This window comes from Idiotropiscis lumnitzeri, chromosome 11 (assembly GCF_059441095.1).
Source record: "Idiotropiscis lumnitzeri isolate Australia: NSW breed Sydney's pygmy pipehorse chromosome 11, RoL_Ilum_1.0, whole genome shotgun sequence".
In the NCBI taxonomy this organism is placed as follows: domain Eukaryota; kingdom Metazoa; phylum Chordata; class Actinopteri; order Syngnathiformes; family Syngnathidae; genus Idiotropiscis; species Idiotropiscis lumnitzeri.
Window position 1 is genome coordinate 12,989,746 of NC_142401.1, and position 15,671 is coordinate 13,005,416.

At 41.4% G+C, this 15,671-nt stretch overlaps 1 protein-coding gene across 7 annotated transcripts in view; it reads left to right on the top strand.

Moving 5' to 3' along the window:
- cadpsb (Ca2+-dependent activator protein for secretion b) overlaps positions 1 to 15,671 on the top strand; it is a 68,278-nt gene that overhangs the window by 19,981 nt on the left and 32,626 nt on the right. For all 7 annotated transcript variants that reach the window (XM_088310051.1, XM_088310045.1, XM_088310044.1 and 4 more), the window contains exons 4-11: positions 6,792 to 6,872; positions 7,152 to 7,385; positions 9,687 to 9,808; positions 11,754 to 11,865; positions 13,742 to 13,881; positions 14,148 to 14,214; positions 14,717 to 14,825; positions 14,926 to 15,138. In XM_088310051.1, the coding sequence (XP_088166177.1) occupies positions 6,792 to 6,872; positions 7,152 to 7,385; positions 9,687 to 9,808; positions 11,754 to 11,865; positions 13,742 to 13,881; positions 14,148 to 14,214; positions 14,717 to 14,825; positions 14,926 to 15,138 (1,078 nt within the window). The remainder of the gene's footprint in view (positions 1 to 6,791; positions 6,873 to 7,151; positions 7,386 to 9,686; positions 9,809 to 11,753; positions 11,866 to 13,741; positions 13,882 to 14,147; positions 14,215 to 14,716; positions 14,826 to 14,925; positions 15,139 to 15,671) is intronic.

The window sequence follows — 15,671 nt, forward strand, 5'->3', positions numbered from 1 at the left end:
AATGCTAACTTAAATAGCGTTTGATACAATGTTTGTACAAACTTTGCCGAACATTAAAAAGGATTGTATTATGATGTTGTAACACACAAGGTCCTCTTTGTATTTAGCGCCAACATTCATTAGCTTGCCGTCTTTAGCTTCTGGCCATGTCTTTGTCACACACATGCTCGTTTATCACCTTTGATTTGCTTTTGCCTGTGTGCGTTCAAAGTAGACTGCAAATCACTTTTGAGGGAGCCCTCAAGCAAATAAAAAAAAATATCCCTTACTGTTGATTTAACTTGTCAGCTATCTGTATCTGGTTACGTCCAATGCTCCACTCGTGGGGTAGATATGTTGAGATTACAAACTGGGGGCTTGTGTCACATATTACTCTCTTATCCTTCTGTCGTTCCTGCTTTACTTCTCTCTGTGGGAATGTTAAAAGCAGCACTAATGTATTCCTACTTCAGCAGCGCGATTAACAGTCCTATCACGGCTGTATTTGGAGGAAACCTCTGGCGCTCTTGCACGTGTTTATTTAACGCATCAAAACGTATACCTCTTGATAACACCGGGAGGTCAATGAGGCTTAAAAGTTAATAAATCAATCTCAGTGTCCTTCTGTGAATGTCGGTGTTGCTGAAGAAATCTAACAAATCGCTCAGTATTGTCTGGCCGTCTTGTTTGGATAAGATCAATACGGGCTGGTACCTCAGTGGGGTTCATTAACGTGATGTTTCTAATGCTGTGCTGTGAGACATTTCCATAGCCTCCTTTCTAATGCCTTTGATGATGCTTAACCTACTTTGGATGAGCTACCAGCAAACTTGATGTTATGAGGTCGCAAATCTGCATTCAGAACATCCGCAGAGGCGCCGCAGAGTAACACCACAGGACCAGTCAACAGCAGAAAGTTGAAGTAGTTAGCCCAGCTAATAAACACCCTCGGAAGTATTGCACATCTCAATTGTGAATATTGATAAATACCACGCAATTTGCATTAAAACAATTTAAAATGTATCTTTCTAGATGCTTACCCCAGCCTTTTTTTGGTGCCTATTCTTATTCCATTTGCAGCCGTAATGAATATATTAGACCCGTCTAATGATGACTTTCACCATCTCCTCAGTAAGCAACCAGTCGCTATCAATTGTCCCCCGCCTGCTAAATGATAAAATCCTCACTCGGAGGCAATTCCGTCAACGGGGCTCACAGCTGCGGGGATTTAATGGAACGTTTTGGTAAATTGTATGGGATTCAGAGGTTCATTATCATTGGGGATTTACATTTTTTTGCACCCAAATAGCAGAGGAAGGAGCTGTCTGGATTTCTGCAGAATGCTGAAAACAACCGGACTGGTGTGTTCACTGACTGCGACACTGTTTGTGCCCAAACCCCCCTTTTTGTTTTCCTGTGCTGCGATGCCACCAAGGACAACTAAACATGGACTGAAATAGACATTATCCTCACTGGACACCCCACACAAAGTATTGATTACACAGTCTGTTTATTATTGGGCGATAGTTTGCAATGGTTTTGATTCTCACTGCATCTTTCCGCACTGAGAGCTGTTTCTAACATTCACCCTTTTTACGGCTAAACTCAAACTTGGTGCTTGAATTGCAATACGAAAAATAAACCGGGGATAGAAAATCAAAATCATGTATTTGCATAATATGTCAAAGCACTGCATCTTGATGCAACTCATGATAATAATAACCACAGAAACGGTCACATTCTACCACTTTTACTACTACCAGATATATCAAACTAGAGTAGCCTTTTCCCCCCTCTGTTTGGTATATTTTCTCATGCGAACTTTCTCATCAGCAGCTTTAATTGTTTTAATCACCAATTTTTATGCTCACTCTCCCTTAGCAGAATGTTTCCCCATTATTACGAAGATGATTAAATGAGTCAGACCTGAGAGTCATCGAGAGGCCCCGGCTTGTTCAGAATGAGCCCCCACACAGCTGTACATCACTTTCCTCTTTAGACTTGTGGAGAAATGTCAGAGAAAGGAATTAGTGGGTTTGAATCCAGCAACATAACAGCACAGGTAGCATTGATGCTATAATAAAACAAAGTAAAACCAACTCAAATGAAGACAATAAAGAGGAAGAAATAGCCTCTGATTATGAAGCGACTTTTTTTGGGCACCAATTTCCGCATCATGTGTGGCACTTCACAAGAGAAGCTCATTTTTTCCATCACAGACACACACAAACAAAAATTGGATAGCGTGGTTCTAAATATAGAGCAGATGCTTGAACTCCTCCTGGTGCCATTCAGCTCTCAATCTGCCCGCTCCGTCCTTTGTTGTGCACGCCTGTAGCTGTCCTGGCTGTCTGCTGCTAATGCCCATGTATTCATCTGGGGGGAGGGGAGGGGGGGGTTGGTTTAGGTGGGGGTCGCTAACATCAGTCAAGCTCCTGATCTCATGCCTCCAATTCCTCACCTTTAACCTGCCCGTTCGCCTGGTCTGCTACTGCAACGTCGTCGCCTACTGCTGCCGCTAGCTGGGCTATCGGTCAAAGGACGTGCCTTTTAGTCGCTCTGATTGGTCACGAGATTGCCTGTCGGATTACGTTACGCCCACGAGCGGGCTGACATCGCTGACCTTTTAGGAGTTGGCGGTCCGCAAAGATTGGGGTGTTGAGGGATCAGCAGCAGGTGCTTGTTGCTTCACGCAGGCACGAACCTCCAGCTTGACCTGCTGCTTCACTTTCATCATCTGCCGCGACCGTTTTTTCTGCGTTTCACAGTCACATTATAATAAGTATCTCACTTATTTATTACCGATAGCAATCATGAAGCAGGATTTTGATCTCTTTTTGTCAGTTAGTTAAGATAAAATCAAATTCATACAACTTCATTTGTATAGCGCATTCCACAACAGCTGCAGCTGTAACAAAGCGCTTAACATATAGTTTTACAAAATAGAAATTGCAATATCTCAAAAGGCGGGACTATATAATCATAATCTATAGGCCTATAGAACTGCAGAAAGAGGAATTCATCTTTTTTTTTCTTTTGTCATTCTGCATGTTCTAGAAAATAGCTTGCTGAATATAACACGTCAAAATACTAAGCACAAATAGTCCACTCCGTATATATATATATATATATATATATTTTTTTTTTTTTTTACTTTTGTTCGAGAAATTGATTTTCACTTTTTGTTGTTTGAGTCACAGTAGAAACATTCGCCTCACTCCAGAAGGCAAATGGTATTTCTCATTCGTCTCTTTCTAACACTTAAGCCATGCTTCATGACGCACAAAGTAGCCAGCTAACCAACATTTGGACAGACCAGGTGCACCATGTTTGTTTTCTTTATTATTATTTTTTTTTACATTGGAATCACAATGAGCCATTGTATGTTCTTACGCCATTCTTTGCAAAAAGCCTGCTTGTAAATAGTGAAGGTCAGACACAAATAGGTATTTCATTTTTCTGCGTCACATTGTTTTTTTTTTTTCTCCCTATTTTTCTCAGAAGAATTGATTGTTTCTGTTTTTGCTATTTGAGTCATGCTGAACCCATTCTTGCCTGCTCCATAATACAAATATTACATCGGTCTATTTCGAGCACATACGTCATTCTCCATAAAGAGCAAAGTAGCCTGCTCACTAACAAAGAAACAAACAGACCATGTTTTTTTTTCTTTTTTTGCTCTTTGAGTTACAACACACGTTCGCGCTCACATCGGTAATGGTACAATGTTAAAAGTGGGGAGTGATATTTAAAAAGTCCTGGCAAAATCTTTTTTTCACTCAGAAAGTTTCTGGGCAAATTTCACACGTCTATTACATTTTAAATGTCACTCTCAAGTTGAAGCCAGATTAAAAAAAAATAAATAAAAATTTCAGACACAGGGCAACTTAATGCCGGGGAGGATTGAACACATAAGCTTGAGGTTGAAAGACAGCCGCTCTTCACCTGAGCTATGCCACTGTTTTGTGTATCAGTATATTACTAGTGTCATCCTCCTTCCAAAGTGGCGGAATGTTTTTTTGGTCTTCACCAGCAATATATTTATGCACAGTAGGAGAGCTCTCAGGTATAGTGGGTAGTCTCCTAATCTGTCTTTTTTGGCTTCAATCCTCCACCACATTGAGTTGCCTTGTGTAATAATAATCCACCCAACCATAGAATTCAGTTGAAGAGGATGCACTCCGTCAAACTATAGCATCAGACCATCGTAGCACGTTTTTGCTGTCGCTTTTCCCCATGCATGGCACAAGTAGTTCAGTTGGCAACGCCAGGGTCGGATGTGTGCCGCGCCCCACTTATGAGAGTGTTTTGACAGGCGATGCAGGATGGCCTGCGGAGAGGAAGGGAGACACTCACTCAGGCAGCAAAGCGGCGGGTCAGGTCGAGGTTCTTTTTTTTTTTTTTTTGATAACGGACATGACGAAGAAGACTCTCCTCAGCAGGATGCTCGGCCTCTTGTCCAACAGCACTCAGCGCTGCAAGTGCAGACATTTTCCTGCAGCTGGTGGCAGCGCCTGATTACGTGCTCTACTAAACAACAACTCTGGGTTATGCAGCAGCGTGCTTGTTCGCTGGCCTGCAATGTCAACTCACTCGACAGTTGACACTCACTCTCCTCTGTTGGACATGCCACCTGACAGACATGATGTCACTGTGAGCACATGTGGACACGGTCTCTTCTTGATGTGTGTAATGTAGCAGAAAAAACAGCAACTAAGGATGGCACTTAGTGGCCAAACAATCCAAATTGTACAACAGCACAGATATTAAAAAACATTTTTTACTCTATTTATAATTTCATGTGTCCTCGTGTATGAAAAAGTGAACCTTGAATCTCTGTTGCCAAAATGCACGCAAACAATTTTACTACGGCTGGCTTCATTTTATGGGTTAATAAAAGTGCGACAATAGTGTCCAAACTACAGCCCAGGGCCTTTTGCAGCCCATTGTGCATTTTTTGGCGGCCAGCGGCATATACTTTAAATGACTATTGACATGGCCCGCCATGCAATTTCTTTTAAAGGATGGGGGGTGGGCAGTATTAAAAGCATGCCTGCCGAAAAAGTGGTAAGATGAAAGTAATCCACAACTACTACTACTACTATTACTTTTCTAGAAGCAAAATGCATGTCACACATTTAGCTTAAACAGTAACACAATTTGCCATCATGGCTCTGAAGGGAATTAAACTAATTCAGTTTCAAAGGCCCAACACTGCGCAAGACAGAAACAACACCTCACCAGTGAGGGCAGTAATGAGTTCAATTTATTTATTTTGCAAAACAACAGAAAACGGAAAGGACATGTCTTCTCTGGACGTGGGTCTTGTCAAAGATCAAATTTTAACTAATGTGCCCGGAAAAGTTGAAAAACAACAACTAAGGTCCAGTGCCTCTCTTGCAAAGGATTCCAGGATTGATCAAACCAATGTGGTGCAGCCCAAGAGACAAGTCCATCTAAAATCCAAGATTTTTTAACTGTAGGTGAAGTTGAGGTTTCTGTCTTTTACTTAAAGCCACACGACACGCATTGTAAAAATGTTTTCTGAGCTGTTATGATGCAGCAAGATTTGTTTCTCTGAGCTTTGTGCCTCCTAGAAGCAATGATGTCTGCTCACAATCACATTTGGCAAGGGCGAGAAGAAGTGAAGCATGAAAACGTACAGATTCAGGCAGCAAGAAAGACATCAGACCTCTCCTCTATTTCCCCGCGTCAGCCAATTCAAGATTCCCATTCATTATTGATGAGGAGGAGGCATGAATTTATCTTCTGTTCATTCCTCCAGGGCCAAAACTCACAGCTCCTCTCAACCTTCTTTAGTCACTGAGTGCCACAGCTCTGTTTTTCATTTGAGTCAAAACATCTTTTTGTTGTCTGAGCTTTGCTCTCATGATCGTATTTTATGCCAGCCGCCTCTCAAATCAACAAGAAATATAACGATTCACACAGTGCTGCCTTTCATTGGTCTCTATGGCAATGGCAGCATGTTGTCTGTGAGACAGTGATGGATTTTCCTTTTATTCTCATATGTTCAATTTAGATCAGTCAGTCATCAGCGTTTGCATGGCCGCTTTTGTTTCAATCACTCGCTACTGTGGTCAATTTGCTAACTGCAGCCCTCAAATGGGTTCTAATGGGATACTTCACCTTGTTACGGGAATCATTTTAGGGATAAAATTACTTAATGCTTTAACAACATTTGCATAAACTTGTGTCACATTCCATCAGGTTGATTAATATGGTCTTTTGGAAAATTATGTCAAGGTCCTTTCAAGGTTTACTGTTTGGAGGTGTGGGTTGTGGTAGTTTGTGTAAATTTACTTTACATAGTGACCACATTTGATGATGATGTCATGATGGGATTTTCCAGCTGACCGTGAAATTTAATTTAATCGTAGGCATTAAATATTTTGTTGGCTTGTGTAAAGCAAGATATGTAGACAGATAAAAGACAATACTCAATGGCGTATATTCTTTATCCTCTCTGAAAAATGGAAATATTACATCATCTCACTGTGTCACAGTGTGCACAGAAATAGAAGTGGTTTTATTCTTCTTTGTTTGCGTCTACTTGATTGTATTATGCTGTCTTCGTGTGGCCAAGGCCAAAACATGAGAGCAGCAACATCATTTGAAATGGAGCATTACAATCATTCTTGGCATTTTATTTCATTTAGTTCTTCTATTTTTTTTTTTTCGTTTTTATAAGCCACTATAAAATAGAGCGATATTTTTCTTACTGACCTCCTGACCACATGGCATATTTCTCGGATGTGATCTCATGGAGTTTCCCCATATGTTTGTCTCGATAGCTGGACAACTTGGACGAGCAGGCTGCACAGATTAGAAGAGAACTGGATGGTCGTCTTCAGATGGCCGACCAGATTGCACGGGTGAGTTTGACGCTGTGGGGGGGCTTTGCCTTTGTTACATTGCTACTACGTTTGCGGAAAAGGTGTGAGCCTACCACCCACAGAAAACAGCACTGTACTCTTTAAAGAACAAAGTGTGTGTGTGTGTATATATTGTCCAGATAAAAGTGCTGTATCGAAAAATAAAATAAAATCTGCCTTTATAATTACGTTAAGATTTGCACATCCACCTCTAATAAGGTGTCCGATAGCAACTGCAATGTCACCAGTAATGTAATGTCACGTTTCCTGACTCGACAGGGAGGGAGGTTCCCCAAGTTTGTGTCGAAAGACATGGAAGCCATGTACATTGAGGAGCTGAAGTCTTCAGTGAACCAGTTGATGGCCAATCTGGAGAGCATGCCCGTGTCCAAGGGTGGAGAGTTCAAGCTCCAGAAGCTGAAACGAGGGCACAACACCTCCATCATTGACATGGGCCAGGAGGATGAAAACACGCTGTCTAAATCCGATGTGGTCCTGTCGTTCACTTTAGAGGTAAAGTCCTTTGAGTGACTCAACTAACGTGATCTACGGAGGTGTCGCATTTAAGGGCACCGCCGATCTGCAATTACTACTTTAAATCTGTAACGGTGTTAAAGTTTCACTCCATTAAGAATAAGTCATGCTATCGATGTCTCAGGCATGGCTAAGGTCAGCTTGTTCGCAGTGCACGTTACATGAAGTGCACGTCTCAAGCATGCAAGTGAGCGGCGTGGCTTTGGTCAGAGACTCCAGGTTGGAAGGATTGAAACGAGGCTCCATTCAAATCTTGCGAGTGGTTTCAAATACTGTCAACGCCACAATTCTGTAACTTCTGAAATTCAATGAATAGAACACTCACATTTCAAATAGAATTAAATATTTTACACTGGTGTGCACAGAATCTTTGGATATGGGTGGCCTCCAAACAATGTAAAAAGAAACTGCCGCATATGTGGGCAGCCTTCAAACTGGGGTAGCCTTCAATGAAGGTGATATAACGTTATCAGCCTTCAAATGCAGCCTCCAAAGGATGCAGCCTCGGAATTGGAACACGGCTTATATGTGAACTCCAAGCCTCCGCCTATCAGCCTGTCCCTGCTGACTCAGGAGGGCGGAAGGCAAGGTGCACCCGGGACGGACCGTCAGTCAATATTACATAAAACCCATGTGTAAAAACATTTTTGCATGGAGCAGCGGTGCACTTGTCTGAATCGGATGCCATGAAGACTCCTTATCTGCTCCAGACTAAGTTTAGAAACAGACAGCAGACTTCTTCAGACTGCTGAACAGACGCCGCGTGAATAACAGGCTGACACTCGACATAAATTCCCCTTTACCTGCTCTTCAACGGCATGCATGAGTCATCTTGTTATCAGCTTGTCTGAGACCGAGCTACCGACTCGGAACGGAGAGTCATCACAGCTCGGTCCTCAAGATGCGGAGCTATTTCCGCTCGAGATGCGCCATGTGCGAGATGCAACACATTTTTTCTGCAGCTCAATGCCGAAGTCGGCGCATCGTTGTGATAAATGCTGCAAGAAAGAAAGCAGAGCAATTTTGATGGTTACATACGACGGTGTGCGTGTGTGTGTGTGTGTGTGTGTGTGTGTGTGTGTGTGGGAGGGTGACAGCTCCATGGAGGCCAATTATGCTGCATGTTTACTGTCTAACTGGCTCCACAACCTCCTGAAATCTGCCAAGAACAACTTCAACACATCAATTTGAAATGTGGTTTAGTATCTTGTGATCCTTTTGATATGTGCATCACAGCCTTTTGTATTTGTAGATTTGATTTCATTCCCACAGTGCCTCAGGAGAAAACAACAACATGTAGGTAGTAGTCCTCTTTTTGTAAAATTATACAGCGTTATTTGAACTGGCCGTGTTTATCTTGGAGGCGATTTCCACTAGGACTAAATAATTATAAGGTCGTTGCCAAATTTTGCAGCATCATAGATAAAAAAAAAAAAAGTCTGGATTGCTGTACTGTATTGTCATTATGATTAATAATTTATTCACTGACAAGTTGAGAAAAATGTCAATCAAGGCCGAATATTACTCATTTAATTGTTCAACAGAATACAATCGTATTTAGTCCAGCTAAATTAGCAGCAACCTCTTTGTTCGATACAAATGTACAAATGGTGAGAGAAACATGAATAAGAAAGAAAAAAAACACTGAGAAGACTTTATGACTCCAGCAAGAGAGGCAAGTGTATTTATTTACTCTTTACTTGGTGTGTCTTTGTCCCAGATGACCTGTCGCGCTCACTTTCTGTCTCTCGCTGCAATAACTCTCTCCTTTGTTTCAGGTGTGCTCTACCTCTGTGCTCGTGCATAATACTGCTCGTAAACAAAGAAAAACAAACAATGAAACCCCCCTCGGAGGGGGTCATAAATTCCAAATTTTGCTCATAATCGTATTTCCAGTCACCAGGCCTGCTCCGAATGTGCGCTGCATACAAACAGTGTTTAAACCAAGAGAATACATTGACGGCAGGAGGTGGTGTGATTAAAATCTGGAAAGGCTTTTTGCCTGTGATTGTCCTTTTTTTTTAACATGGGCTCTTGATATTTTTAACAAGATAATCTTAGAGCTGTTAAAAACCAGCAATATTTGTAATGTGCTGAATCTGTTACAGCACGTGCAATGATATGTGTGCTCACTTTTATGGAAATGTCCTGTTCTAATTCTGGGTGGTATTTAAACTACAGTAGATTTTCCCTGTCCCATTTGTCTTAATTGGCGTTAATGGCTGTGAGGGCTCACATGGAGTGTGTGTGCTAACTCACATGGAGTGTGTGTGCTAACAGGTGGTGATCATGGAGGTGCAGGGGCTGAAGTCTCTGGCTCCCAACAGGATTGTCTACTGCACCATGGAAGTGGAGGGAGGAGAGAAGCTCCAGACCGATCAAGCGGAAGCATCCAAGCCGACGTAAGACACACCTTTAAAGATAATTGCTGTACTATGTAGAACATAATTGTGGAGAGATAGCATTTTGTGAAGTGTTCCTATATTTTTTTATTTCCTAAAACGGCCCTGCATGATAGACTTTGGCGAGCTCGCATGAGTCGCCTTAAGCGCCACCGTTCGCATCAGTGTTTATCCAGCGCAATTGCTAAGTGCAGTTAGCTGGCTTAGCTACGCCTTTACACCCAGAAAATTTATTTTGCTTCACACAGTCCGCTGGCGTGGCTGCTTTAGAGCGCCTTGTTGTCCACCATCAGTGCGCGCATGTCAGGCAGAGAAACCCAGAAGTGATTGGTTTATTTATTTATTTATTTTAAATATTTTTTTTGGGTTTCAGTGGCCTACTCAAACTGTCAGTCTGGGGGAAAAAAAAAAATCACCTGTTGTCTGATAATGAAAGGCTTTTCTTCCCTGACTTGATCTTGGGCGTCCCAAGGTTTTCAGCATTTTCGGGTGAAAGAGAGACACAGTGACAGCAGGTCATCCATTAATGAACCTCACAAGGTCGCCTTCACACCACACAATGGCGTCGTTCAGAATCGTTGCTGGCTTCTCGGCAGCATCTCACATTATTTGTTCATGTTAAATGTGGATGTGATCATTTAGAAAAGGAGCATTTATAGGTTGGTTTCTGTCCATTATAGGTTGGGCTACATCTCTCATGATGATGAAGTGCAACCACATCAACATACTTCTCAGACATTGTCAGTCCAAACGGTGCATTATTATTTTTTTGTCAGTGCTTTCAATAGATCTCATTATGCACTTGCACCAACTGGTTAGGGCATTATTAGATCATGTTAGGTGAGGTCATGGGCTGTTGGCAGGTGTTAAAATTCACATTTTCACGAGTCTGCCTCAAGTTGCTCACACCTGCTGGGAATCAGTTTCAGTGACACGAACCAGAGCACAATGAGTTTTACAAAAAAACAAACAAATGAAACAAACAACAACGACAAAAAACTGAGAAAAAATCAGATCCTGCGCTGTTGAGATTGTTCTCCCTTTAAATCGGAATACTACAGCGTCCCTACGGTGACAGGGAAGTTAAAAAATTATACCTAATCGCAAAGTCTGCGATATAACACAATAAAAATGGATTGGATTTAAATAGAATTTACTTTTTTTTAATTTTTTTTTTAAATGTGTCTTTATGTACTTCCTGGTCATGTTGAATTGAATTAAATGGAAATACAAGGACATGCAATCAGTTCTGACAATAAGCACGGTTTCCAAATAGACAAAATACATCCGAAGTGAGTGCTAAACAAACATTACATTGCTTGACCGCAAGAAGCACTCCAAGTCCTCCTCCAACACCATTTACGACATCCTGCCGAGATGACTCCGATGTACATAAACGCACATTACAAAAAAAAAAAAATAAATCGTTCCCTTGCAAAAAATAAAATAAAAATAGCCGTTTCTTGCAAACTTTTTGAGGAGCACCATAAAATTTAGCTGATCTGCTTTGAGCACATCTTTGGCATCTTCCTCTTGCGCAGCCACTAAGTCATTTTGTGTGACAAGTTGGATGTTGATTGGGATCGTCAAATCTTGCCAAGTTCAGCTTTTAAGGTGCCTGCCGTATAAACAGCTGAATACATTTAGCGCAAAGATAGAGTATTAGGGGCTGTGTATATCTATAAACAATGAGCTGTCTGAGGTTTTTTTTTTTTTTATTGTGCAATTATGTTGCAGATTGATGGCTACGGTGTCAAAAAGCGCCTTTTTATTCATTTGACTGCCATCCAGGTTATTTCTTTCCAATTTGATAAATATGACAAAAGAGAGAGGACCGGAAGTCCCATGCAGCAGTAAATAACGTTCCAAGGCGATGAAGTCGCTGGTGTTGTGGTGGGATGTCATGGAAACTGACCTCTGGAGTCATCTGTGTTGTGTCTTTCAGCTGGGGGACCCAAGGGGACTTCACCACCACGCACCCTCTGCCTGCTGTCAAAGTGAAACTGTTCACAGAGAGCACTGGCGTGCTGGCACTGGAGGACAAAGAGCTGGGCAGGGTAATGCGTTTGCTTTTCTTAAAACGAATCATTCATTCTAATCATGGAGAAGGATGGACATGTCTTTTGTCATCTTTAAAACTGCTGAAATCCTAAAAGCTCACCATGTAGTCACCAAACACGCACTAGAATACTGTACGTGTATTAGAGGTTTTCTTGTTGTTGATTTCGCAAACAACGCTCAGGTGATTTTACTTTTTTTTTTTCAAGGATGCCCATTCGCATCAATTAAACATTATTACCTTGTGTGCTCCTAAATGCCGCACTGATTAAAAAGTTGATCATTTTCGTATTTTCAAGACAAATAATATGTAATGTAATAATAAGAAATTCATATATGTTTCATTAATTTATTTTTAATTAATATATGAATTCTGCCCTGTGACTGGCTGACGACCAGTTCAGGGTGTAGTGCGCCTTTCGCCCGTAGTCAGCTGGGATAGGCTCCAGCATGTACAGGATAAGCGGTGTGGATAATGACATGACATGACATTAATATATTAATATAATATTATGAGAACAAAGCCATATTTTCTAAGGGAAAAAAATCAATCTTTACAAAAATAAAGACACATTTTTTTCAGGGTGAGATGTAATCTTGTAAAACTGAATTTTTATTTCGAAGATGTCTGATGTCTTAATAATACTATAAATCAAAGTCAAAATTAAACGTGGGAAGAAAGTCACATTTTAATAGAAAGTAAGTAAGTATTAAATATATGAAAATGTATTATTCAGTCTGATAATTTTGTGCATTTTATTCTGGAAAATAAACTGTTATTGTCCCAATAAGTGCAACTATTTTTTAGAAATAAAATGCCTTTTGTTTTTGAAGAAAATATGACTTAATTCCTGGCTTTCGTCTATTAAAAAAAAAAAAAAAAAAACTGCCCCAAATGCAAGGAAACTATTGACAGATCAAGTCAATCATTTCTCACAGTACTTAACGGTGATTTAACAAGGTAGGAACTGGATGAATATCAATTCGCGACTCTTAATTTCTCCAAATCTGCAAACGTTCATTTCCCATCATTGGTGCTCTATATTTAGAACAGGTTTACAGGCAACTCATGTGCTCCTGTGTGCCTCATTACATTACGCGGGGGTACATTCTCAAGTGTCTGGCGGGTTCATAGTGAAAAAGTGGTTGGTAAGCACGTCACTACCGTCGAGCATTTAAACGCTGTCCAATTCCAAGTCTTATACTTTTCTCATCTGGAGGAACCTCACAGTCTTCAGAGGTTAGTTAATCACACAAAATTAGTTTTTTTCTGCCGTGAAGTGTACCTTACCTTTAAGCCAAATTACAAATTAACAGTGCGAGTCGTGTTTTAGACGGCATAGAAGTTGAAGTAGCCACAAAATGTTTGCCCTTTGCAAAATCATATCAGATTAAAATTGGATCCTTTAAATGTGCGATAGTTTGTACAAAGCCCACAAGAGGTATAAAGTAGGTTGTCCAAGGTCGCCCTAGCAATGACACAGATGCTCTTGTGCTTCTTTCAAGCCGCCATACCTGTCTTTGAAGGGTAAATGAGTATGTAGTGGTCCTTTGGGGAAGGTAGCAATGTGGTGATATATTGGCGATTACGCTACGGTCCCACAAGTAGAGGTGACCTTGGCAGTAACAAGGCCTTGTGATCTCCCACTGCAGCAGCACTGGCAGGAAGTCACACTTCCTCAAAGCTCTTTAATGCACCAAAGAGAGATTAGACAGAGGCAGCGGGAAACATTGGCCTGTTTCTCTGCCTCTTATTCCTTTTATTCGTTCACTTACACAAGTCAAAGCATCGCTAACTCTGTCAGAAACTGAAAAGAAAAAAAAAAAAAAAAGAGACGCATCCAGCTCTTGTTTTTTGGTGTGCTTGAAATGCAGGTTGTCCTGCACCCGACTCCCAACAGCCCCAAGCAGTCTGAGCTCCATAAGATGACCTTGACCAAGGCTTGCCCTGACCAAGACCTCAGGATCAAACTGGCCATTCGCATGGACAAACCCCAAAACATGAAACACTGCGGGTAAGTAAGCAACTTGCTGGCTCTGGGCCTTGTGGGTTCTCAATGCCTTTTTGGTCGACTTCTTAGACTTCTCTTTGGCCTCGTTTCTCATCACATACTGTGGAAAAATACTGGGAAGAGCACAACACCCTCTGGTGGACACCAGAATGAACTTTTTTTTTTCTTTAATGTTGGTTCAACACAAAAAAAAACAGCTCTTAATGATGATTAAAAATATTTTAATGAGGCCCTTTTTGCTTTTGTGTGTGTGTTGATTATTTTGGCAGGTATCTGTGGGCTTTTGGGAAGAATGTCTGGAAGCGCTGGAAGAAACGCTTCTTTGTTCTTGTGCAAGTGAGTTAGTTCTTCCCTTATATATGGCCACAAAAATGCTTAGAAAATAAGTCGGACTTTTTACACCCATATAGATTGTTCACATCATAAAAAAAAGAAATCTGATTATTTTTTTTTTTTCCCTATGAAGACGCCTGAGTATTATATATATATATATATATATATATATATATATATATATTGTAAAGGCATTTCCTTTGCTTTTTTCATGACAAATAATACTGCAATTTCATTCTGTTAATATGCATTTCTATATCACAAATGGATATGACATTTTTTGGTAATATGACTTTACACCCAGAATATAATCAAACTTTTTCATGTAATAATCCCACTGGTAGTGTTACTACCACAATTGAAGCTACGCAGCATTACACTAAAATTGAGTTGTCAGAAAACAAATCAGTATTTGTAAGCGTACCAAGTGTCACTGAGAATCATTTGTCCATGTGTGAGTTCAACCGCACACTTTTGAAATGACGTCTGACACTTTGTTTCATAGGTGAGTCAGTACACGTTCGCCATGTGCAGCTACAGAGAGAAGAAGTCCGAACCACAAGAGCTTCTCCAGCTGGACGGCTACACTGTGGACTACAGTGACCCACAGCCAGGTGAGTTGGTACCGGCCCCCCAAAACTTATTTTTTTTTAATTATTATTATTTTTATTATTATTGAGAAGTGCAAAGTCTAAATTGTTACCCGTGTGTCAGGCTTGGATGGCGGAAGGGCTTTCTTCAACGCAGTGAAGGAGGGCGACACTGTGATCTTCGCCAGCGACGACGAGCAGGACCGCATCCTGTGGGTCCAGGCCATGTATCGCGCCACCGGCCAGTCCCACAAGCCCGTCCCACCCACTCAGGTCCAGAAACTTAACTCCAAAGGGGGTGCCTCGGCCCAAATGGACGCTCCCATCTCTCAGTTCTGTAAGTAAGCCGAAGCACGTCACGCTGATGTAGACCGTAGGTAGTTTTCCATCCACGACGCAGTGACGGCTCATGAATGTCTCACGCTCATGCGCGCTCACAAACGTGCTGGTCGAACTAACACGCAAGCACGCGCACACACGTACACAAACACATGCCTTGACCTGTCACGGATTGGACCAGCACTCATTCACTGCGCCCACGCCCAAAGGTGCCAACCCAACAGGCTATCCCGTCAGCTCACAAGCAATGACCAACTTCGGAACGATGTGATCATACTTGTGTGAAACCACAACAGCCATCTCTCATGAAATGTGAACATTCAAGCTTGCTGGGGTGGAATTCAAGCTGAGGTCAGCGTGTCCTGCTCAGCTTCCAAACCGTAGGCATGTTTTACGCACTGAATACACTACTAACACTCTAAGCACCCTACGTCAGGTAGAAAAGTGAAGGTAAGATTGCAGTCGTGCGGCATCTGTCGCCAATTCTGTTTTTATTGTCTCTTGTTTCCCCAAATCGCTCTTTTGAAATGA